Consider the following 25,558-nt stretch of genomic DNA (forward strand, 5'->3'; position numbering starts at 1 on the left):
GTATGCGTACCAAGGCTTAGTATTGCAAAGTTAAGTATAACTCTTTCATCTGAAGAGATCTCGTTGTCCTTTAGTGTGAAATCTTGTCATAGTCTTTAAAGATAGTTAATGAATCCTAGCTCTATGGCACTCCAGTTCTCGATTGTGCTTTCTAGGTAATAAAATAATTCTTTCATAAATGACCACAATAAAGTGTTTGTGTGTTTGTCTTTAAAAACACTTGATTGCTAAGTTTGGAAAAGTGAGCATTATTATTCCTCCTTGTCTCTCTGGCTTAAGTTGCAACTTTTAATTACATTATCACTTGCCAGCACCCCTCCCACAGACTCTTTGCCTCATCCGGCACATGGAATATATGCTGTAAATCTCAATCAGTCTTTCCTGTTCTCCTTATTGTAGAGTATGTGGCATAAGGCCATAGAGTCCCTGCATGGTACTCAAAGCTTGCTTTAAAAGAATTATTAATCATTTCAGCAGGGATATTTTTTCCTATGATATTTCACAAATGTTTGTGAATGTACCTTCCAGTAATAACAAGATATAACCAGCAGCTTCTTCCCTTCTGTAAGTACACCACTGCTCATGTTTCTGGCTTTTAGTTAAAGTATGTTTTGTGTTGTGGTTGAATTGGGTGATCCCTAGCTGCTTCACCTTGGGCTCTGTGCGTGCCTCATCTGACAGTCACCTTGGTTGGCCAGGCCTTGCTTTGGTACTCGCTGTTTCTCTCTTGTGCAGTGGTGGTGACATTCCCATTTCACATGGAAGGTGAAACATAAGAAATGTGTGGGTACCCCTATGAAGTCAAAAGCAAGATCTGTCTGGAGCAATTGCTAATGGTACATGCTGGGGAAGAATAAGAGAAACAGAGCCATTATGCAGTGGTGTCCTGACAGAACACTCTTCTAGCCTCTTTGATTTGAAGGCTAGGTTGTTTTCTCCTGTGAGTTATCTGGTTGCTTTTGCACCCATGTAAACTTGTAGCATCCACAGAGTCCTGTAACATGGAATTCCACAGATCTACTTGAAAAACTACTCGTCTCTCGTCTATGTTTTTGAAGTCTGCCTCTTGTCAATGCCATTGGAGTAGGATTCAGCTCTGGACTGAAACACCCATCTGCACGTGTGTGAATGCATCTCACTGATGATGTTGGCAGCACAGCTGAGAGCAATTCAGCTCACCACCAAGTCAGCATGTGGGTTGGTACTCAGTTGCTTAAACCAAAGGTATCTAATGTTGTCTTGGGTACTGTTGCATGTGTATCCTGCCCAATCTCCTGTTGCCACTTTGTAGGTTGCACACTTGGTAGGTCCAGCTAAACCATCAACATATCTGCCAGACCTGTGCAGGCATCTTGGATGTGCTAGGATTTCTCACATGTCACTTGTGTTTATCTGGTGGAATTGGCTCTTCTGTCTTGCTGCATCACCTGGCATGGGAATTAAACTGTTCAGGTGTTTTGACCAAATCAAAAATCAGGGTCTTGTGTCCTGTCCTGTCCCCTGCTTTGCTCCCTCCTTTGTGTAGTAAGAATTGTCCTCTCATTCTGATCTGGTTAGATCTACAGCTGTGACAGACTTCTGCATGTATCTCACATTGCAGAGAACTTGTCCTGTGTGCAAACTCTTGCTTGCTTTGCTTGCAGATGTGAATTTTCATGACTCAGCAAATCCTAATAACTAGCAGGTCTCAAGTCAACTCCCCTAAAAGGAGAGAACCTGCCATTAGCGATCATCTGTGGATATTTTTGTACTTTAAACTCTTTTTCAGGGCAAGGGTAGAACCTGTTCCTGCCAAGCCAAATTCACTTGAGAGGTTCCTCCCGCTGTTCCTCTTTTGCTGGGCTCCTTCCAGTTTCTGCTGCAAAGGATCTTATAGCCCCAGCCTCACAGTTACAGTTGCTTGATGAAAATACTGCCACAGAACACCTAAAAATGCTCGTGTTTGCAAGTGTGTGAGAGAGATAGTACTACGTGTAGTGTGGAGAGTAATATACTGATGGTAATCCATAAATGAGTGAGTTTCGTCTATAATTCTGTTTAGTTATTGATGAGAACAAGTCTAACAATGCTGCTCAAAAAGATGGATGCATTTAGTTAAAGAGTAGGTGGACCCTGAATTGGGCAACAGTTCTGAAACAATGCTAAATGCATCTCTTTCCAGCACTGGGTCCTGACTTGCTGTTCCTGTGCTAGCTTTCACTGCTGATTCCCTGTCATCCTGTACTCCCCAGCTTTTCCTTTGCAGATGCAGCTGCTCCAGGGACACTCAGATGAATTTGTGTCATGGACAAACCCACAGTTTCGCCACAGCTTCTCCCTCTGTTGCAATGGAGCTGTTTGGCTGGAGTTTTGAGAGAGGAGAAAAATGTCTTCTTGATATGTAATGTTGTGAACCTTGGCTAAACTTTTTTAACATTAGTTGCAGTTGTGGTCAGCTAAAAATGGCTGTTGCCACCTGTGCAATTTCAGTCAATACATTCTTGTATGCCACAGAGGTAATGTGTTCTTTTAAAATAATCTGTTTGCAAATTATTGTTGCAAATTTGACACTTGGATGTGTGCTGTATTTATCTTCTGGAAGCATTTTTAGTACCTTTCCCTAGCTTTATTTTCAGAGAAATGTACTTAAACCCATTGCTTAGTGGTTGTGTTCAAGTTCATACTAAAGCTTATAGCCTACACTTGCTCAGTACTTCACTTCCAAAGGGCACACAATTAAAAACTCCGAGATTTAAAACCTCATCTTAAAACTACTTGTGTGTATTCAGTGCAAAATCTGAACTGGCTCTTCCTTCCTGGTTTGAGTGCTGGAGTGAAAAATATGGACTTTCCTCATTATCCAGCTGCAGAGACAGTAAATTAGAGGCCTCTTAAGGGGCCAGGTGTCTCTTGGCAGCATTTTGATGTCTCTTGTTTCTAACAAGCAAGCTGGATACTGGAAGTTTCTAAGTCAGTCTGGGAATGGGAGAGTTGTGTTCTGTTATTTATAAATCTAAATGAGCATTGCTGTGCTCCTTTGGTTGCTCTTTCTTATCTTAAGCCTTAGTTTTTAATTTTGTTCAACTGGATTTGTTCAGTGCTTTTTTAACTTCAAAACTATGCAGTCACTTAAACAGCTTGAGTCAAGACAGCAAATATCAGCGAGGGTTTGGATGGGGAAAGAGATCACGTTCTGCAAACAGCTGTTGTGGTGGAGGGTGGTGGTAGCCCTTTCAGTGAGAGTACTCTTTGTGAACTGGAGCAGCCAGATCTGGGAGATCATGTAGTGTTAAAAAAGTTAACATGAGAATCAGTATTCTAGTGCCAGCATTCCTGACAACTTGGTATTTCTAAATGTTCCGATAGATGTATGGGACACAATGTAAACTGAAACACAAGAGTGCCGAGGTTATGGGTGCAGTGATGATGTTTCCTTGTTCTTGTAATGTTTAGAAAAGGTTTGCTAAGCCTACTGTTTACAATTGATGTGCAAAATATTCCCAGGAACGTACAGTTGTGCTGGCAAATTATTCTCTTAACCAGTAGTAGTTTGCAGAGATCCCAGAGGGAGTAGGAGTGTAGGTTATGATCAGTCCTAATACAGGAGTGTGTGTGATGCTCCCAGCTCATGGGCAAGTCACTGCAAACATTCCAGTGTCTGCCAGCGAGGAGCCTCTCTCCACCCACTGGCTCTGTCACCAGCTAGGGCAGTCAGCTGGTCATCTACCTATTATCTGTTATTAATTTCTAAAAGAATCTGCTTCTGTGGTGAAAATTATTCTGTTACCCATTTTATTGACAACACCTGAAATAGCTAAAACAAGAGCATGATCCCTGGTGACACTACATCTACCTGTTAATGTGCACATCAATTCCCTTCAAAGCATTTTGAGATCAGATTGGGCACAGGTGTTCTGATGGGCAGGAAAAACAGATAGTAGTGGCTGGTGGTCTCCTGAGATGTGCCAAGCAAGAAAGGAGGGCAGTGGGGTTAATTCTGTTGGAAAAATAAGATTTCTTGCCCAGCTCCTTTACATCTTGGAGCATGGAACTGGGACTCTGGTGCCAGGAGAACACAGTGCAGGGTCTGCACAGTGTCTGCCCCCCTGTCAGAGATGCAGAGGGTACTTTGGAAAGCCTTAACCCAGAGCAGGCTTTTTGGCTACCGTGTGTATGGGCTGTGTGACCCGAACCACCATGTCTGTGTAGGAGGGTGGCTGGAAGCAGGTGTGTTTCATTTCTAGTATAATTATGTGGCCATGTAAAACTACTTAGGAGTACAAAAAGGGGAGAGCACTCTCTCCTTATGTTACCAGTAACATCAAGATGTTGCTTGTTTTGATCACTGTTTTTCCTCAGGATAGAACTAGACTTCTTCTGACTCACTAGAAATGTGGTATTTCCTAGTCTGGTTAAGCCTACAAGATGTTTGTGGGTCTTGTTAATTTTTCAATAATGTAAATTAGAGGTACTAGAATGAGAAATTGCAAACAAAATGCAGCTTACTGAAGCAAAACTGGAAGGTGTGGTGGCATCTCAGGTTGTATATCCCACAGCATTATCTTTTCTTAGGATTACTTGCATCCTTTGTAGTTTGCTTGTTTAGATTGCCTGTGCGCTTTTTCTGAAATGCTGAAAAGCTGTGGCTGGCTTCTTCCCACTTTGCATCATAAAAACTATTTGATTAAAAGCATGTAGTAAGCTTCCTTTGTTCTTTTTTCCTCCATGTTTCTACACTTTGATGTTGCTATGCCACTTTTTCTGAAAACTTTCCTGCATGTGTGCATGTGTGGCCATCAGTGTGTATCACCTTACTCAGCCTAGGGAAGTAACTACACTGATTTTTGTTAATTTTTACTAATTAATATATGAGGAATTCTGCTGATTTCATTAGGATTTACTGATGAATGGTCCTAAAAATCAAGGCTTATGCACTGCCATTTTGAAAGAACTTTCTTATACTTGAGCTGCCTTGTAGTTTTTGTGCAAAAGTGACACTTATTACTATGCTACTGTAACTTTCAACATTCATAATGTGAGACATAAATGATTATTTGGTTGCTAAATCAGTGCCTTTTAAAAATGGAATGCTTTCTCTGCCCTATTCTGTTTGCAGTTTCCAGGTCTGCTCCTTGTGTTACAATGTGGTAGTGCCTAGCTAGGATGCTGTGGGGGAAACACCAATGTGTTCCTCTCCCCCTTCCTTACCCTGTGCAACCAGGCATTACAAAAGAATAACTTTTTATGTGAAGCTGCAATGTTTGTCAATTTGAAAAGTTTTGGCTGTCACGTTATGCAAAGGAGATACTGGTAGAAATTTAGCTTAATAGATGTGTTCAGGCAAAGTTTCCTGTACACGTCTGGAACAGAAGAAATACCAAAACTTTAATTAATTACATGTTTGATTGAGGTATAAAAGCTGAAGCCCTTCACATGTGGCAAGTCTGCAATTAGAGAGGTCTTGTTAGCGGACCTGTATTATATATGCTCAGTGGATGAGTGGATGTGAACTGACTGGTCTGATTACAGGTCTAATGCTTTTGTGTGTGTCAGAGGTCCCAGACATGTTCTTAGTTTTTCTGTCTCTCTAAAGGACTCCCCATTACTGTATAGTTTTAAGTGTGCACATGTATATTTGTAAGCTAAGAATGGCTCTTGTGATCTATGAAGTTGTAATAAGATAGTGGCATAATTTAGTAACTTAAGTGTAAGTTTAAAGACGTATGCAAATGCTGTATTTCCAGTTGAGTGATGGTTTTTGTTTGGTGGTTTTGGGTTTGTTTTTTTTTAGCTTTCATATTGATCTCCTTTCAAAATTGTGTTGATATCTGGGTGCATGCTTTATTTTATCTGCTAAAACCATGAGTTCTCAGTATTTTCTGTTAAAGTACAGGAAATGTTAGGAAAATATTTCAAGTACTTTTAATAAAAGCCAGTTGTGGTTTTGCTTTAGAGAATTTGTTGTTTATTTGAGGAAATTTTGATTGTACTAGGTTTCAGCTTATCTGATGCTTGCCCATAAGGTGGCCCATCCTTTTCAATGTGTTCTGTCTTCTGAGTGTTTTCTCAGAGGGTGTGGTGGTACTGATTATCCTTATTCCCTCTAACATTAACAAGGATATTTTTTAAACGAAAAATTCTACTGGACTCTTCTGTTTCCACCTGAAATGCCTATCAGCTCCAACAGATCTCATACCTTCATAAGCTTCATAATTACATTTCCTGAAGCAGAAGTCAGGCTTAAGGAAAGGTGGAGTAGCAGCAGCACTTCCTTGTGCCTGTAACATCCTGCCCATAAAAGCAGGGAAATAGCTGTTTGGAAAGGAAAAAAGAACAACTTTTTGAACTTTCTGTTGTAAAATCAACACATTCTCCCATTTGCTGCTTAAGAACAAAGCATGTAATCATTTTCCCCCTTCTCTGGTTTCCTGGTGGCCATTCTCCAGCATGGCAAAATAACTTGTGTTTGGAGTTGGGCCATAGCATCAGGCTGGTAAGCAAGCAAGCCCTGTTCTCCAATGTAACCTAATTGCTGTTCTCCTGACCTTTCCTCTGATGGAGAGTTTGTTTATCCAGCTTTTCCAGTGGGATATTCATTAACTGCCTTCTGAAGTCTTCTGTTCACACCTCCCTTGAACGCCTACCAGTTGTGGCCTCCTACTCTGTTCTCTCTATTGTGTCATGCCAGTATTGATCTAAATAGCACTGGTATCACCCTACTCTTTTGTTGATGTTGTTAAAAACCCAAATGTTTGAGTGTAACAACAGTCATGCAATTCTAAAGTGATTCCCTAGTACAGAATCACCTGCTCAGATACAGAAATTGTGAGTTGATGAGAAGGGAGCAGCATGCTCACGTTAGCACTGGGGATGTTAGTGGTGTAAACTGTCTGCTGATACATGGCACCAGGCTAGCACAGTGTTTGGGTAACACTGTGCCATGAAGTGTTTATTGCACTGTAGTTCTCTTATGCTGCAGACTTGGTTAATGCTTGTTTATATTATCTGTGATCTTCTTTTAACCTGTACAAAAACAAAACAAAAGCCTGGCTTTTCTTTGCTAGTTCATCTGTTTTCAGTTTGTTTTTTCTGTTATTTTTCACCTGTAGAAACAAAAACAATACCTTGGTCATCCTATTTAAGAAAGGAGCCTCCTGGATTTGTGGATGTCAAGTGCAGCCTGGTAGTGAGTCTGGTACTAGATGAGGACTGAGACAGCTGACACTGGTTTCTCAGCATCTAGCAGAGATGCGGGCATCTGGCTAAAAGTAGTCATCTTTTAAATTGTCTCAGCGTTGGAGGCACCTGAATTCATTTGTAAGAAATGTGTGTGTGTGTGTATTCTGGAAAACAAATTCTTACTGAAACTGGGCAGCAAGTGTATTTTTGCTAAAAGGGTTGAGACACAAGTTGGTGGCAGTTTTCAATTTATGTTATGGTGATAGTATGTTTTGTCTTTCGTTTTAGAGAATGTTGGAGTTTTGAAGAAACTTGTCCTTTTCAGTCCTACTCTGCTTGCCACTGAAGTGCTTCGTAGCCTTAAATGTGTGTGAGTAATAAAATCCAGGCAGTAGAAAAACAAGATATTGAAACCCCTCAGAAGCAGGTTATCATTACCACGAGGATGAGTTTCTTCAAGGCATAATCTTGCTGAATCAATTGGTTGGTTTCCTCAGATGCAGAGATCAGAGGATTGAGTGCTATCTTACCAGTATGATCTTGAGGTCACTGGGACACGGGCTTTAGTGGGTGGTGGCATGGGGCTGCATGGCTGAGGTCCAGCAGCCAAGTGCCTGTACCTGTTTGTCCTCAGCTAAGCCATGAATACTCTGCTGCATCCCTCATCTGCAAGATGAGAGGAATAACTTAAACAGGGGAGTTGCAGCAAAGTTGAATCCAAGACTGGTTCAAGCCTTTTTTTTCCTTGTTACTGGAACAGCAGTCAAGTCTTAGCTCTGAAGTTCTGATAAATTCAAACTGGAATTCCTGTTGAATGAAGGTGGAGAAAGAACTGAAAAATTCCTGTTTGCTGCAGCCTTGAGATAATTTCCTAAAGGTTCTGGTTTTCACTTTTTGACATTTGACCTCTTAGGGCTGGGGATACAAAATAGGGGTAAAATGCTGTCATTAAAGTCAGTATAAGTTTACACTATAGTAGTATGTAGTACATCTAGTTTGCCCTCATCCATTTTTCTTGAATTTTTACCAGATTAGTTCTGGCAGTAGTAGGTAAAGTTGATGATTGTAGTATGATGCTTTAGAAATGTCTCTTGGATATTATCTGATTTTTAATAAAATGTCATAATACAAAGGCTGTACAGAACGGTACAGTCATTACAGTTTTAACTGTTAATGAAATGTGCCAGGTGGTATGAATTTTCTGAACCATAAAAGAAGGAGGAAGTTTTTCATGCAGGCTAGACTGCAGGGATGCATCCTTTTGTCTGCACCATGAGATATTTAATTTGGGTATCTCTTTGAAGAGACTGGTTTTTAATATTTCTGTGGAAGCTGTGTAGAAACTTAATTGCACAAATTGCAGTGAGAGAAGTAATGTTGGTGTGAAAATATTTCCTATGGACTTATTTAATGAAAACCTAACTTGTATTGAAGTAGAGCTACAGTCACTGTATTCTTTATTAGGTTTTAGATGGAGTTAGTTTTTAGCTCTGTTTGTTTTGTATGTATATAAAGCAGCAGTTACAGTAAGTTAACTGTAAATGCATGTGTTGCTTTATCATGATCGTATTTAACATACTGAGAGGATACTTTTGCTACTTTGGCTTAGAGGTTGTGTATTTTGCTGAAGATACCAGTGATTGCTTACACCTTTTAGCATCCCCCCAGCCCCGCAAGGTTATTGTTACAAGCTTTTGAGGCCTTCCAAATGCAGACTTCACTTGAAAAATAGATAGTTGTACTTCCTTAATTTTGTGGGGGTATGAGATGCACGTGTGGTAGAGGAGGACATTTTCCCTTCAGAAAAGTTTCAAATATGAGATCAGCACCAGGTTGACAGAGACAGTAACAGTAGCTTTTTGAATTTGAAGAACTGTATGTTCTTCAAACAGAGTACATCTTCCCTATGACTGGCATTTCTCTGAGAAGACTGTTCATCTTGCTGAACTTTTTTCCACTGTAGTGCCTGTGATAAGGGAAAGTTGTCAGGGTTGTTTTATGTTTGACGAGCCAATGCACTGTGTGGTGTTTCCTAGATGAGAATTGTTACTGTGCATTTTTGAGGTTTGTGTTTTTTCTTTTAAGTGGAAGAAATCCAAACAAAAATGACTTGGTTGGTGGGACTGTTGTGACCATGTGCAGGCTCACCATTTCTGTTGAACACCAGCCCTAGGGTTTGGCCTGGTTATGAAGTTGTTGTCTTTTCTTGATACAGGCAGAATTTGTCAGAGGCTTTTAAAAGTAATTTGGTGACACAATCTTAGAACTACCCAACCAAACCCAGGAAGGGAATGTTGCTCTAAAGACAAAATAGTGCTTGACACATTTGGCAAAAGCTGGCACATCACCCAGCTAGTGCTGAGACAAGTCCCTGGCTGAACTTGCTTCAGACTAGAAAGTGCTGGGAGAGGACTCTGCCTTGGCCTGGCATGGGGCTTGCTTACCCATGGTTGGTTGGTTGGTTTCCAATGCCAGTTCTAATGTAAAATGTAGGTAGCTGCATTTGAAGACTTGGGAGGTTGTCAATGTTAACAACCTCTTCCTACCTTCTGTTGGATGGAACATGTTGGATTCTTGCCTTGCAGGGTCACGTGCAAAGACTGTGGTGTAATAACCCAGAGCCTTAATGTTATTTAATTGCTTGATCTCTACTTGTATTAGTACCCTGGGCTTCAGACCATACTTAACCTTCAAGATATACTAATTAGTTTTCAATACAATATCTTGTATAAGCTTGTTTCCTAATGTTTTTTTAAAAGCTTGGTTTTGTTGTGCAGGTCACAGAGGCTGGTAATCCATTTTAGTTCATGAAACGCCTTATGTGCTTAAATAGCCAGCAGTTAAAACTCACACCTTCTGAAGAGGAGACCTGAAGGCAATTATTTACTATCTGTAGTATTTCTTACATCTAGTTTTACTGAAATTTGAAAAACTGAAACAGCTGCTAAATGTTATTTAAATAATGTAATATATTTATTTAGAAATGTGCCATAGTATGAAGGGAGAAAAAAAAGTACAAATCCGTGTAAAATCTGTTGTGTCTTTAGGAACAAAAACTAATGCTAAGCTGTAGTTGCGATTATTTGTACAGTTGGTTTTCACTTTAAACAGATGACCTCTTTTTTGAAACTGGGTTGCATGCCAGTAGTTAAAGTACAACCATGTAGGGTATGACAGGGTTTGTAACTAGGGGTTTTCAGAGGTGAGGTCATGATAAACTTAAATGAAACTTTTAACAGCAATGTTAATGTCACCAACAAATATATTCCATTTTCTAGCCTTCCTTTCACAATGCATGAATATGAACTGTGTTTATATTTCCTCTGTTTGAAGGAAAATAATTTGTTAAAAGGAATAAAGGGAAGTTACAACTTTTGTTTTGTTTCGCTGCTGCTTGAAAATATTCACCGTATAAACATCTGAATGTTTACATCAGAGGGGGCAGACAGGAGCCATAATGTTTTACTTTGTCATTCAGTGCTTTTGTTAGCATGCCAAACCACATGGTGGTACTTGGGAAAAACTGAAAATAGTCAGAAAGTAACAAGTATTTATTAACTATAATGCCTGTACCTTGTAAAATTATGGTAAAATTATAAGTTGTGGTAGTTGCATGGGGATTTCTTTAACCACTATGGAAGGGAGACCACATTGCAACATGGATAAAGGCAAACATTTTTCATAGACCCGTAGTATACAGATTTATAAACAAAGAACATCTAAGCTTTGGTGCACCTATGTCACAAGTTCTGATGCAGGTCTGGTCCCCACATCCTGTTTTTGTGGTTAGTCACCCTTCTGTAAAATGATTGAGAGGATGGAGCAGCTACCTTAGGAAAAACTAAAGTCCAAGGCTCCTCACTTTGGAGAAGAAAAAAAGGAGGTATGTGTGATTGTGGTTTACAAAATCACAAAGGTGATAAATAAGCTGAATGTGAAACTCAGATTTACCAGGTCCTGCCATATTGGGCTTAAAGGGCACTCAGTTTTTAACAGAAGTTATCGCCCATCTTAATAGAAGATCAGCTTAAAGCAGATGGCAGTACTTCTACACACTGCAGTCGTGAATTTCTGGGACTTTGCCACAGGAGGTGTAGACACAGGGAGCGTTGGCAGGTCCAGAAAGGGCTTATGTGCATGCATAGGCACCAGGCCCATAAATGGACACTAAACAGACTCGGAAGGGAGGTGCCCTCTGAATTCCTGCTTCCACACTTGTGGATGCCAGCAGAGAGGCTGCAGAAAAGACTCACATGCTTGCTCGAAATAGCCTTTGTTTTGCTGCTGTCGGAGGCAGAATATCAGGCTGGATGCCCTGTACACCTGACCTGGGAGGGTGCCACTTGCTCCATCAGGAGGACATGGTGTGGGCTGCTCTTGAACTCTCTCTGACTGGCAGGATAATTGTTCAAGACTCAGGTTAGCCAAACCCACTTAGGAAAACAAAATCTTTTTCTAAAAAAGAGATTGCTTCCTTGCCCTTTGTGGCACTGTAGGAATTGGATCTCCCTAAGCGTAGAAAGCAAAAGGTATTACAAGAAGATAAAGATTATTCTGCCCACATCTATCCTGTCGGAAAAATTCCCCTTTCCCTGACCCAGAGAGCAAACTCACCCTGTTCAGGAGGATGCAAACATTGCAAGGCTCAGCTATGTGATAAGGTGCAATGCTTGGAGATACTTGGATATTAATGTTTCTTACTGGCCATCCTGCCCCCAGTTGGTCTCTACACCTTTTTGGCTGCTTGTGTGTCTGACTGGCTGAGACCAGTGTCTCTACTTTGTGAGTCTCAGGGTTTCAGATGAAGGAAGAGCACATATCCTGAATTCAGGCTTGCCTCAGGGGAGGAGGAGATATTGCTGTCACTGGGAAAGCTGCTCTGCTCTCAGGAGAGTTAGGATAAGGGAGAAATAGGATGCTTGTTTCAAAATAGTGAAATTGCAAGGTTTCAGTTCCTTTATCTATTGTGGGAGTGCTGGCAGGCTGTAGGAAAGAGTGTTCTTGCTTGTAGAAAGAGTACCAACTGAGATCAGAATTCCCCTCCTCTATTTTCTTTCCTGTATTCTCTGTTTGATTTTTTTTGTTGTATGATGGCACTATTAGTTAAATCCTTTCTTTAATGCAAATGTGATGTAAGTAGAATGCACTAGCTGAAATTTTTATGACTAAACAAGACTTAGATTTTACTTTTTTTTTAATGTAGATTAGGCTGGATTTCTAGTTTTCGAACCCTCAATGCTTTATTTAAAAAATTATTTCTGGCCACAATTTACTGTAAGATCAGGACATCTTCATTCATCTGACTGAACAGTGGTCACCGTGTATGTGTGATTAATGCGAAATGTGAGAGCTGAGATAGGGACTGACATGTCTTAGAAGATTGCTTGAGTTCCCACAAGTCTTTGGTTCTTCAGGTCTCTCATAAAAATGCTTTATATATGTTCCTGGGACAGGTTTAACCTTTTGTCCATTATATTTTCCTTTGTCTTTCAAGCTGAAACATTAAGAGGTGCTTGGTTCCCCACTCCTCAAGAGATGCTAATTTCTTGAAGTTCTGTGAAAATCGCAGGTTGGATGGAAGAGAGAGACCTTTTTGTATCTCTCGATAAATAGAAGGCTGCAGCAGCAGTTTGGGGAAGCCAGGCATCCAACTCAGAGCAAAGATCCTGAGGATACAGGCTTCATGGTTTTGGAGTTCTCTTTGTGAAACTTTTTCTCAGCCTCATCCCATAGCAGGTTGTAGCTGTTGAGTTTATTAGTGCTTTCTTACTGCATGCAGGACTAGGGTTTGGCAGCAACCGTGAGACTTAAACTTTCATAAAGCCCCTGATGTGATGTGATTATTCTTTTTCAGGACCACAATTTGATTTGCAGTTCACTTTAATTGTAGTTTGTGCAGCTTTAGTTATGTTTCTTGAGGATTCATGCTGAGCTAGTCTCAGCTAGGGCTTTGCACTCAGCATAAATGTTACAAAGAGAGTGCTGCTTCTCTAAACATCTGTGCTACAATAAATGAGATGAGCATGGGGGGTGGAGGCAATAAAGAAAAAACATTTTCTGCCCTTTTTGTTGGGAGGAAGCTCAACTGTGAAGAGGCATTGCATCATGAGCGCTAATGAAAGACCAGCTATTCCCCTTGGGAAAATGAAAGCACTTGCCTCATTTCCCTCTTACTGGCAGCTGTTGCTTAGGAATTTCAGTTGAGAATGAAATGCTGCTTTGGTTGACCTGAGAAATGTCTTTAACACAAATGGCTGCCAATGGTGTGCACTGTGAGTGTTGTGAAGGACAGAATGATTTTCTTAAAATTTAATAGCTCAGGCTAGAAAGTTGGTCGTTTAGGCCCAGATATATCATCTGCATGGATTGTGATGTATTCAGCTGTCTACTTGAGATTAGTTTTTATCTTTCACATCTGTGCTGGTCTGAGGAAGTAGCAGATCACATTAGCATCAGGGAATGGAAGGAGACCAGGGTCTCTGATGAGGAAAACACTTGATTGGGCTGGGAGGAGAAAGAGATGGTGATGTGGCAGGCATTACTGGGAATATCATCTGTCTAAGTGATGGAAGAGTCACTAAATCAATGATGGAAGAGAGCCTAGCTCAGGTTCAGTTCTATATATCTTATTTTATTTTTACAAAAATAACATGGAAGTGTTTGTGCACTGTTTTATAGAGAAGGTTCATTTCTGGAACACTAGCACTCAGAAGTGATATTGTTAAGCCTGGCAACATCTATGTCTTAGCCAATGGAAGAAGACACAGTGTGAAGTGCTCTGTTGCTGTGACATACACAAGGATCTGTGGTTAAGAAACTCATGACCAGGCTGAACTTCTGAAGAAAGGCAGTTTCTCAATTCCCAGCATCTAGCCTTTGTGAGGTGTTGCTGGGTGTTTTGTAGGGAGTTGCAGATGAATCAGCTGCATCTGGATCAGCCTGGAGATGACTTGTGCTCCTCTTGTGCCCTAGTGGAGCACTGGCTTGGAGAAGCTGTGCCCACTCTCACCTGCAAAATGCTCTTGCTCCTTCATTTAAAACAGATAACTTTGGGGCAATTGCTTTCCCAGTAGTCCCACCCTGAGTAGGTGTGGCTTCAAGCACTTGGTGGCCATTTCAAGAGCAAGATGTCAGAAGCATGTTGCAGGGTAGAGATGAATTAAGTGCTGCTGTTGTATTGGATGACTCAAGGTCTTCACAGGTAATAAACTTACATGCTGAGATAAAGTGGAATTTGATCTGCTGGACAGAAGCAGAGTTAGCAGGGGATGGCTTTTTTTTTTAGTGGGTTCTGTTACGAAGGACCTGTTATTTCCTGTGGGAAATGAGTTTGCCAGATCTTCCTCTGCCCACCTAAATATGCTGGTCAAAGAAGACTTACTTATTTTAACTTGTAACATGGCTAGCAAAGCTGTATGGCAAAGTTTTAAGTGCCAAAGTAAACTCAGTGTAATTCAGCTCCAGGAAAGCTGGGGAAGATGTTGGGAAAAAGCCTCCATATAACATCTTGCCAGCTGCTCTTTGCATGTTGTTTAAGTATAATTAGAAAAATTAAAAGACACAGGTGCTTCAAATCTATATTCTGCTTAATGATACTCACTTAGAGCAGCTGACCCAGTGAATCATGGTGGACTGAGGCTTTCTTGTTCATAATAAACCTAGTGAGTTGTTCCTTTGTTGCCTTTCTGTTGACAGCAGTCATGTGGGATTTACTGCCTGCAGTCTGTGTGACAGCAGTGTGATTTTCTGTAAGTCCTGGTGTGTAGCTAGTTGAGGAGGTTTTGTTTGCTTGGTTGAAGTTATGTGCCCTGATGTGTGAGTAGTTGGAGTGTTTTGAGCTTTTGTTTGGGAGCAGGATGGTGTTGCCAGATAATTCATGAAGATCTCAGGCTTAGGTTTCCAGCGGCATCGAGTAATTTCCTTTCCTGGGACACATCTGCACTTTTCACTGCCTGTGGTCTTGATGGTGAAAGATGGTGGAGTAGGGTGAAAATGATGACCGAAGTAAACGGCGTTTCTGCCGATTATGTATAGTATTTTTATTGAATAGTTCTGGGTGTGTTTGTTTTAATCCCAGTACTCCTCTTTTTATTTAACATGCTGTTAAAATTAATTGAGGCACAGGCTTGGTGGTTTAGAAAATGGGTTACAGATACATTTGTGGGCAGTATGCTACAGAAGGAGGTAATCTCAGTTTTTGTGCAAACACACAGATGTGGTTTTTGTAAGCTTAATACTAAACTTTACCAAAATTGTCTGGCCTTTAGTGCCATTGCACGAAGGCAGAAATTCATGGGGTATGTTCAAGTGTGGAATCGTGTCTAACTCACTGGAGGGAATGACAGCTGCCCCAGTGATGCCTTGTGGTCTCAACTCTGTAGTGGAGCTGCACCTGAGGCAACTGACAGGGAGGACATCACCAGGGCAAGTCAGTGGGAAATTAGCTGGCTTGGGTGCTGTGCTTGGATTTTGCTTGTCATGCCTGGTTCCATGGCAATCCCCAGGATTAGTGATCTTGTGGGGTGGTGTCTTTTCTAACCAAATCAAATTTCTGTCAATTTGGACGAACAAAAATGTATATGAAAACTGTCCTATATGAAAATAGGAGGAAGTTTCTTGCTGTCTCCTCATACTTACTAATTCACCAAGGTTTTGGGTTGTGGTTTTTTTTCTTAATAATGCATACAGATAATTTCCTAGCTCTCAGCCTTGTGAACTTACCCTGTGCCACTGCCATTAAAAGCAATAGGTTCTTTTTGTCATTTACAGTTATTGAAAGTTGTTTTTGTGAGATTAATGTTAAGATGTTAATGTGGAGTGGTTGTTTGTTTGTTTATTGTTTTTTCTTAAATAAAGGTTGATATTTCAACATAAGAAAGGTGAGGTTTTTCCCTCTTTCCTGATTAGTGTTTTTACTTAATGATAATGGATGTTGTGGGTGACTTCAATAATCGGGTGACAGTCAGCTCCAACAGGGTAGGTACTTGCTTGAACAATCAGAAATGAATAATAATAAACATAAAAGCTGAGGTGTCCAGTATTGGAAATTCAGTGTCAATATTGTTAGCAGATTGGAGAGGTGTGAACTCCATGGCATACTTGTCCCTGAGGTGAGTCTTGGCTGGTGTCTGTGTGAAGGAGTTTTTAGCACTTACACTGACTGGGAACATTGCAAGTTAAAGCTCGAGTTCTTGAAATGTGTCATATAGATGTCAAATGCCAGAGGCCTGCAGGCTGTTTCATCTCCCTTTAGTTAGTATCCACTTTTTTTCTTTCTGTGTCTGTTTTGTTTGCCCCCAAAATAGAACCCTACAAAGCTGAAAGAGCCTTTGGGGAGACACAGAAGCTGTGTCTGTCTTTATTATGGCAGTTTGAATGAGTGGGAAACTGAAAAATAGAAGGGCAAGGAGGCTTTGTTTCTCTAGGGAGAATAGAGACTTGAATTCTGAAAATGTTCAGTAATTTGGTATTTGTAATACAGTAGGTGGGGTCTGGCAACTGTGCAAAATGCTACACAATCTTAAACTTGTGCTTAAGAAACTAATGGCAGAGCTGTCTTTCACTGGTGTTCCTTTTTGCCTCAGTTTCCTGATTTGGAAATAAAGGTATGTTCTCTGTGTTATGCAGGAAATCAATATCTGAGCCCAGATCAGAATTCAAGGTTTCTGGCTTCAAGTTCTCCATTCAGACCACACCTTTCTTTTTACAGCTATGGGAAAAGAAGTCTGCTCGAGCATGTCTTTTAGTGAACTGCCATATAGGAAAAGCAAAACTAAGCCTAAAAGAGCTAAAAATATTTGATGTTAAATTAGGAGACAGCAAAAGTTCAGCAGATTCTTTTTGGCAAGTGGAAGCTTACAATGCCACAGCAGATGTGCTCATCTTTGGAATCACGTCTGGCAAACCGAAGTGCCTGCAAAGCTGTGTGCTGACTGGTGTCCAGTGGACTGGGATACAGGACTGGCCACTGAAGTCAGGAAGGTTCTTTCTCAGGATATGCTCCACGGGCTTGTGAGGACAGGTGGAACACTGTGACTTGGTTTGTCCATCTGGTGAATGTGTTCAGGTGTTCTCTGAAAGCATCAAAGTTCTTCAAAGCTTCTCCCTTTTCTGATTGAAGCCTTAAATCATCAAAGCTGAGAGCTGAAACTCTTTCATACTATATATGGCATTTGTGCTAGTGGTAGAAACTGGAGTGTATTTATAACACTGGTTTGCTGCGGGAATACAGATTGGGAACAAATGTTTGTTTGGAAAAAATCCAATTCCAGGGTCTTCTTTTACTGCTGCACGTGAAATCCATAGCAACCTCATAAAAGCAACATTTGAAAAATCTTAATAGGGCCTTCCCCATGGCAAAAATACTAAATTGGTGTAACATTATGTATCTGGAGAGTTACTTCTGATGGTTTATATAGTAGGCAGTGACCCTGTATATAACATCCTGTCTGTCACGTTGGAATGCAGGGATGCTGTCACATTTTTGGCACATGCTGGGATTGTTGGGGTTACTTGTTAGCACGTGCTGCTGTTTTCAGCTGTACTCCTCATTTGTTCAGAAATACCTATTTGTGCCCCAAATAGTATTTCATTAAAATTTTACGTGTTCTTAACAGGATGGCATGGCAGTAACACGAGGAAATCAAGCCATAAAATGAGCTGAGCTATTTTGCATACTGCTGCAAAATATTTGAAGGAAAAGAGTTGGCAACAAAAGGGCACAGGTGTCTTTGGGTGTGTTGATTAAAACATCTCCCTTCAGTCCAAATGTTCTGTTTGATTTGCTTAATGTGTTAATCCTTTCTGTTGCTGCACAGCTAATTACTGCTGTGTTGAGCCTCTGTGGAATAATTATTTGGACTAAGAATGTTCATATCCAAAATCATAAAATAATTGTTTTTATTTTGTGTTTTAAAACTGCTGTCTTGTTTTTGAAGGATGTTCAGAAGGAGAGAGAACCTCATGTTTATCTCAGTAAAGAAGAAGTTAAAGAAAAGATACAAAGCTATAATTCATCTGTCACTGATAAATTGAAGATGACCTTGGTAAGTTTTGCATAGAATTCCTGTAATTTTTAATGTGAGCAATTGAACTGTAACTTTGTAGCACATTGTGAATAATTTTGTTTTCAGCATCATACATACAAAGCTATCTCTGTTTTAATGATTTTGTAGGAGACATTCCCTTAGATCTGGAAATCAAATGTCACGTCTGAAATGCTTTTTATCCATGTAACTCTTTTACATGGATCAAAACAAACTGTTGTAAAAAAATCCTGATGTAATTTGAAATCTGTCTAAGATAAACTGTCAGCTGACAATAAGGTGTAAATTTGTCAGAATTCTCTGACAACTTCTGAAAATGCTCAGATAGCAAAAATGAAAATATATTTATCTTGTTTCTGTAGATAAATTTTATTCAGTCATTTCTTTGATAAGGATGCTCAACCAGTGATAAAAGTTAAAACAGGCAATATTTATTATAGGAGACTAAATTTTCAGAGTAGTCATATAGGTTTTCAGCATGAAGAGACTTCCTTCCCCCTGTCCCCCAAACATAGATAATACAACCTGGAAGATATAAGACTTCTCATTTCCAAGGATTGTGAACCAGGTCTGATATTCAGTCCAGTCTACTGAAGATCATACTAACAAAATTCACATCTATCTGCTTAGCAAGCTGTTGTTCAGTTGTTATGCTGTCCAAATTTTCTAATACATGACATATTCCTCTGGGTATATATGGAAATTTTGAAATTCCATTACATCTTAAACCATATGAGTATGTATTAAAAATGTCTTCATTATGTGTTTGCCTGTGGATCAAGACTTATTATGCCTAAAACCAGATTGTCAAAAGTTTTCTAGCTCAGTAAGGTTTGATTGGTTTTGCTACTTTGTCTTTCAGAAGCAACTGAAATAAACAATTACAGATGTTGATTAGATTGGCATTTATTCTGGGGTTTTTTGGGTTTTTAGTGTTTGGGGGTTTTTTGGTTTTTTTTTTTTTGTTTGTTTGTTTGTCTTTTTGTTATTTGGGTTCTTTTTTTGTTGTTTTTGGGGGGTTTTTTGATGGGGGTTTTTGTTTCGATTTTTTTTTTGTTGGTTGGGGTTTTTTGCAACATGTTTTGACCACCTAAATGCCCCTGACTAAATTGACACAGACAGCTAAAATGTGGGAGATAATTTCTGTATTTCTGCATAAAATCTGTTGCCAAAGATGAGTGTTACTGTTTTCTTTCACTTCATAGTTCTCTTCTAAAGCAAAAACTTATCACTGGTATGTTGTACCTTTTGCTTGATAAGGTCCTAATATACTTAGAATTCAACAGTTATTATTAAGAAAAAAATTCCTATAAAGTAGTTATTAATAAGCAAATTTAAGATTCAGAATATACACTAGAAAGAAACTGAATTACTGGAACAATGCCTTCCCTATGAGATGTCATGTGTTGCAGTGGTATTTAAATAGTGTTCACTGTGAGCATTTTCATCTGCCTGCCCCCCTGCTGTGTCAGGGCTGGTCACTGCTGACTTTAACAGTTACTTTCCTCCCATTGCAGAACGCGAACGGGATTTACACTGGCTTCATCAAAGTCCAGATGGAACTGTGCAGACCCATCACTGTGCAGTCCTCCCAGAGCCAGGGGGGACGTGCTCCCAGCAATAAGGAAACTGCTTTTTACTTGCCGGACGGCTGCATGAACACCCTTCACATCAGCAGCACCAACACTGTGCGGGAGGTTATCGAGGCCTTGCTCAAAAAGTTCTTTGTGGCTGACAACCCTGCCAAGTTTGCACTTTATAAACGCTGTCACAAGGAAGATCAAGGTATAAGCTGAGCTTGTGGCATTTTGGCAGTGGAAGGGGTTTGGGGAGGGAGTTGTGCTACAGTAATACTTGAAATAAGTCAGGTGGAAGCATTCAGATAAATGGGGGTGATAATCTTCCTACCTTGTCTTTTTTTCCTTGCAAAGTAGCTTCGTTTGTCAGTAAAAGATCGGGAGGTATTTCAAGATAATTCATCCAAGACAAAGTCACCTGCTAAAATATTTACACAGATCTCCTGTGCTTTGCAGTCCATTTTATTTTACGTACCCTTATCAGGTCCTAAATTTCAGCTGGCCTGATACACTGCAGAGGTGTGAGATTAAGTTACAGGACAGGTTTTTAAAAGATAAACCCTGTTGTCTGTGGTGCCTGAGGTTACTGGCACTGTCAGACCTCTCTCTCGGTGATGACCGTGGGCACTCGTGTTGTGCTCATGTGTGTTAGTGCATATGGCTCTCCCTGGGCACTAGCTGCCCTCAGGAGTTTGTTGTGTGTTGTGATGGAATGCCAGAAGATGGAAAAGGGTTTTTTTAGGCAAAGGTGCATTTTGCCAGTGTTGTGTTCTCGTATTTAGAATCTGCCTTGCTTCCATGGACACTGAGAGCAGCTCCAGTTCAGTCTGGGGTCAGGCAGGCAGAGTTGTCTTTTAGACTTTGTGTGTGAGATTTTAAGTGGAAAAGGTATCAGAACACTGATACCCAGATCTGATGTTGTAAATGCTTAGATACAGCAACAGATCTATGTGTTGTATTTTTTTGTTTTCTCCCCCCTGCCCTGCACGTATTCAGATGGTGTACTGTGTTGATGGGAGGCTATTTCATTCCTGTGTAAATGCAGTGTTGCACTGTCACCATCAATCACCTGCTCAGCTCCTCCCTAAAACTCACTGCTCAAAACCAGTATGTGGAATGATGGACACAGTGTGTAAATTTTAGCTATACATGCACTAGTCATTCCAGGTGTTTGAAACATTGTTGGTAAAGATGATAATTACTGTGGTTTCGTTCTCCTGCAGTTTATACATGCAAGCTGTCGGACAGAGAACATCCCCTCTACCTGCGCTTGGTGGCAGGCCCCAAAACAGAAATGCTCAGTTTTGTTCTACGTGAGCATGAAACTGGAGAAGTCATGGTATGTCACACCCGCGCTGGGTCAGTGTGTTTGTGTAACTTCATGGATGAGTGGGCTTCTGTTTGAGCTGTGCTGACCAGACAGTTCATTTTTTGGAAGCAGATTTTTTTTTTCCCCTGTTAATTTCCTTTGTGCCTTTTGTAAACATTTCATTTGTGGTTAGACTGACCTGTTGTTACTTGCAGAACAAAAAACAGTTAGAAAGAGTAACATATTTTCTGATGCTCTGAGATTTGCAAGGAAGGTGCCTGATACTGTTTCCGTTTGAAATTGTCTACAGTGTCTGAGGTTTTGTTTAGAAATACAGTATATATAAAAGATGGATGTATTTTCTGTCTGTCTCATCCATTCTTTGCTCCCTTTGTCTTTCCAGTGGGAAGCTTTTAGTATTCCTGAACTGCAAAACTTCTTGCGCATACTGGACAAAGAGGAAAATGACCAACTGCAGATCTTGAAGAATCGCTATGCAGCTTACAGGGGCAAACTTGAAGAAGCCCTTCGGGGAGTGTTGAAACCTGGTTAAAAGGGGCCAAAGGACACTCAGGAAAACGCGCGCTACCAAATGTCATTAGAGCATGCCAAACCCAACGTACAAAGAGCAGCAGAGAGTAGTTTTCTTTATTCAGAAGACTGTTTTGTGATGCCAGGGTAGACTTAGTTCCATAAGCCAGGTCACTTAGCATCTTGCACCCACAAGTAAGGGATTCTGCATGTTTGTACATCAGTTTGCAACCCTCTGTGTGCCTAGGGAGTTTTCCAAATTATCTTGGTGCAAGCTGTGAAACTGTAAGCAATTTCCTAGGATGCTATGAAATAAGATTTTATTTTTTTTCTTCTTTGCTCAATGGTATCTTTACAAGTAAGGATGTGCAAATTGATAGGTTTAAAAAAATAATTATTAAAGCCATTTGGACAAGAATTAGTTGGAGCACTATCTTAGACATGAAATTGATTTGCACTACCTTTCTGTTTTCAAAGAGTTACTGTATAATTTGTGAGAGAACTGTTATAGATGGAAGGCATATGAGATCTTGTGGTTTGTACTGTGAAATTTGTGGAAAGCTTTGAAGTTGGTCTTTCTGAAGAAGGTAAAGAGAAAGTTGAAAAGAAGGTAAGAGTTGGGGGAGAAGAACTCTTAAAAGCTGAGGGAGGTTTTAAATGAAAATAGTATTTACACTAGAGGGAAGTTGAAATACTAATTCTACAAGGTTAAAGTTTTAGTATGTTATAATATTGTGAGTAAGTTTTATGGTTTTTTACTGTGTAAATCCACACTGGAAAAGAAATAAAGATAATAGAAATAGTGGGAAGGAACGAGAAGCAAAAGCTAAGAATGGAAATGGAGCTGCACATACTGGTAATTTTTGGAGAAGCTGGTTCCATAAAGGCATAGTGGGAGTTTGAAAAGTGTGGCAAACCTAAAAAGCTGCTTACTTGAATTCTGAAAAGTGGTCCATGTCTCAGATAACTCTGTGAGAAATACCTGTCTAGCAAGGGTTCAGACATAAGCTACACCTACAGATGCATTTGGTCTTTATTGTAAGTCAGGTCTTTCCTCTGGCTCAGTAATGCATTTTTTAGGCTGGATAATCTTGAATTATCATATCTGAAAGACAGAAATAGCTTCTTTGCTTCTTTGTTTGTTAAAGGCTCAGTCAGGCAAAGAAAGTAGAATTTCTTATTTACATTTCCAGTCCAGCAGAAAGTTAACATTTATTGTCTGTGTTGGTGACTGAGCTTAGTAACTCTTGCTTTTAATAATTCAAAAGGTTTTTTCCTTATGGTTTTTAAACTCTTAATTGAAAAACTGATTACCAAATTCTGCAGACTGCTGATTTACTTGATTTAAAAGTAGGAAAAATGTAGCAAGAAAACTTTTTACTTTAGTGTAAATATAAATGTTGTTCTTTCAGAGTTATTTATCTAAAAAAGCATGTTCAAAAGAAACCAAAGAAGTGGGTGTGCAATAGAAGCATGGAAGCATAAGGCAGATTTGAGTGACTGATACTGTAGTCATTATCATGCCAGAGAGGAAATGAGTTATATACTGGGGGGTGGGGGAGTGGTGGAGTGCTAAGGATTGAAGAGCAGCAGAAGTTGTGGTTCTTTCCCCTCTGTTCTTAATGTGTTCATTTTAAATTCCCAAGGAATTATTAAAACTTTGGTGACATCTAATGGATACTGTGTGAAACTCCAAGTTGCTTCTGTTCTTCCCCTTAATTTTATGTAATTGTGCCTTTGTTTCCTTTCCATAGTAAGATTCTTTTAAAAACTCTTCACAAGTTTTTTAGGTAAAAAGAATTTGCAAGCTTATGAGACAATCATAATGTTTTAAAAGAGTTAAGAGAAATTAATAGTAGGACTAACTATAAAATATATCTAAGACATATCTTGTTTGTTTTTTTAATTTCACATGTAACATCGTAGTGCATGTGTGAGTTAGTAACATTATCCTCAAGTGAGACACTTTACAATGGTTCAGGGAATGCTTTTGTGTTTTGTTACAATTTGTTTTCCTAGGAATGCAGCAGCATGTTGGTGGGTATTCTGTTAACATCTTAATTTATGTATCTGCCCATAGCTATGTAATCACTGCATAATCGCTGTCAACATTGAACCATTTTGTTGCTCAGATTTAAACACTGTTTGAGTTTTAAAGTTGAGTATAAAAATATGTGAATTTTGGTTTTACTTGAACTAAACTATCAGTCTTTTTAAGTAGGCACATCTGCATTTACTTTAGCCAAAAACCTCAATCAGTGTTGTATGCACTATGAGTCTTGATTTGGGGTGAAGGGGATGGGGGTGGGGGACCAAAATAAACTTATATTTAAATTTTGTCTTAGTCCACAGTTAATTATTGTAAGATGTCATGTGTGGAGTTAATTTTCTTCTTTTTTATTCTACACACTGGCAATTACAGCAGCTTTAATTTAAAAGAAATGGTCATGCCTGGTCAGTTTTATCTTTTTTTAATTTTAGCATCAAATTGAACTGTCAAAGCTTCTGTTGCAAAACTGTTTTCTTGTCATTGTATGATGGTACCAGAGTGATTAAGTGATGAGGGAGGGGTAATGCAGGGAAACATTGAAATATATGTCTTTAAATACAAACATTTAAACTATTTATAATTTTAACAAGCTTAGTTTTATTTTTGTAGGGAAGTTTTTATTCCCCTTAAAGTTATTACTGAAATGGCAAAAAAAAAGTGATGGTTCCATTATTAAAGTTGAAGTTTGCAATACTTGGTAATGTGACATGTGTCTGGTTTTTCTTTTGCCTGATGATTGTGGTGTGATCACTTTGAGGCCAAATGGATTTCCTTGTAAAGCAGCAATAAAAACTGTGGGCAGACACAGCTGGCCTTTAGCAGAAATTAAAGTTTGCCTGGAAGAGAAGGAGGCAGTTGAGGGTGGTGGGGCTCACAGAGCTGACCCCTCCATTGAGGGAGCACAGTGGTGCTGGATGGGGAAGCCCAAGGGCAAGTGGTTTCCCTTTGCTAAAAACACCTTGCAGAAACGAGGCCATTACACCAAGGCTGGAGGTGATATCCCAGCCCTCCCTTCCTGGGAAACACCTTTCACTCTTTTTTATCTTTAATGGCTTTTAGTGGTTTACTTTGGTAACATCAATTTTCCACCATAATGTTCCAGTTACTTGTTCTGTGTTTCTTAATCGTGGTTTATTTCTCCTTGATTACTCGATAGAAGGGAGCTGCTCAGCTGTTTGCTTTGGTCTCTGTGGCACTTCCCTGGGCACTGTAGCCCTGCAGTAGAGGAGATGGCAGTGCCTCAGCCAGTGCCTTGAAGGCTGGTTTATGTGAGACCTCCCAGCTTGGTGTGTCCAACAACCTCATCATGGCTGGGTGTGCACTTGGTAAGGCCTGCAAATTGGAAATACTTCAACACTCAGCTGGGGTGAGATAGATAAAAGGCTTTAAAGATACTGGAGTCAGCAAAGCTGCTGACCACACAAGTCACTGGGCTCGTGTCTGCCTATGGCAGTTACGGACTGCTAGAAATTCAACTTGGCAAAAGAAACCTCGTGTGTTTTGGCTGTTCAGGGTCAGAATCATCCATCTGGACACTGAGGAGTTCAGTGCAGAGGCAGAGCAGGACAGCAGCATTGTCTGTGAAGCAGTCAGGCCACTCCTCTCCACAGCAGGGATCAACAGGTTATCACAGTCTGTTTTGTTGTCCTTCAGGCTTCATTCTTATCACTGAAATTTTTTAACATTGGCAAAAAACCCCACCAGACTCCATTCCCTTCCTGCCCTCTTCCTGTACGTGTCTAAGTATTAACAATTTTCTTCCCAGGTTCCCAGCATGGGGATTTCCAGCTGCAGTCCTTGCAAATTTTGTCAACATTCACTTTTTACATCTCCCATTGATCCAGAACTGTTCAGGTATGTTCTCCTTCATTTTCACGTTCAATGACAT

At 40.0% G+C, this 25,558-nt stretch overlaps 1 protein-coding gene across 3 annotated transcripts in view; it reads left to right on the plus strand.

The window, feature by feature from the left end:
• The window catches only part of RASSF3 (Ras association domain family member 3), a 106,793-nt gene extending 82,430 nt beyond the window's left edge, over positions 1-24,363 (plus strand). For all 3 annotated transcript variants that reach the window (XM_085044342.1, XM_085044349.1, XM_085044358.1), the window contains 4 exons: positions 18,096-18,203; positions 19,721-19,988; positions 21,004-21,119; positions 21,493-24,363. In XM_085044342.1, the coding sequence (XP_084900468.1) occupies positions 18,096-18,203; positions 19,721-19,988; positions 21,004-21,119; positions 21,493-21,642 (642 nt within the window). In that variant the 3' untranslated portion in view covers positions 21,643-24,363. The remainder of the gene's footprint in view (positions 1-18,095; positions 18,204-19,720; positions 19,989-21,003; positions 21,120-21,492) is intronic.
• The last annotated feature ends 1,195 nt before the right edge of the window (positions 24,364-25,558 follow it).

Source organism: Lichenostomus cassidix, chromosome 1Aa (assembly GCF_008360975.1).
Source record: "Lichenostomus cassidix isolate B80296 chromosome 1Aa, HeHo_3.0, whole genome shotgun sequence".
NCBI lineage: Eukaryota > Metazoa > Chordata > Aves > Passeriformes > Meliphagidae > Lichenostomus > Lichenostomus cassidix.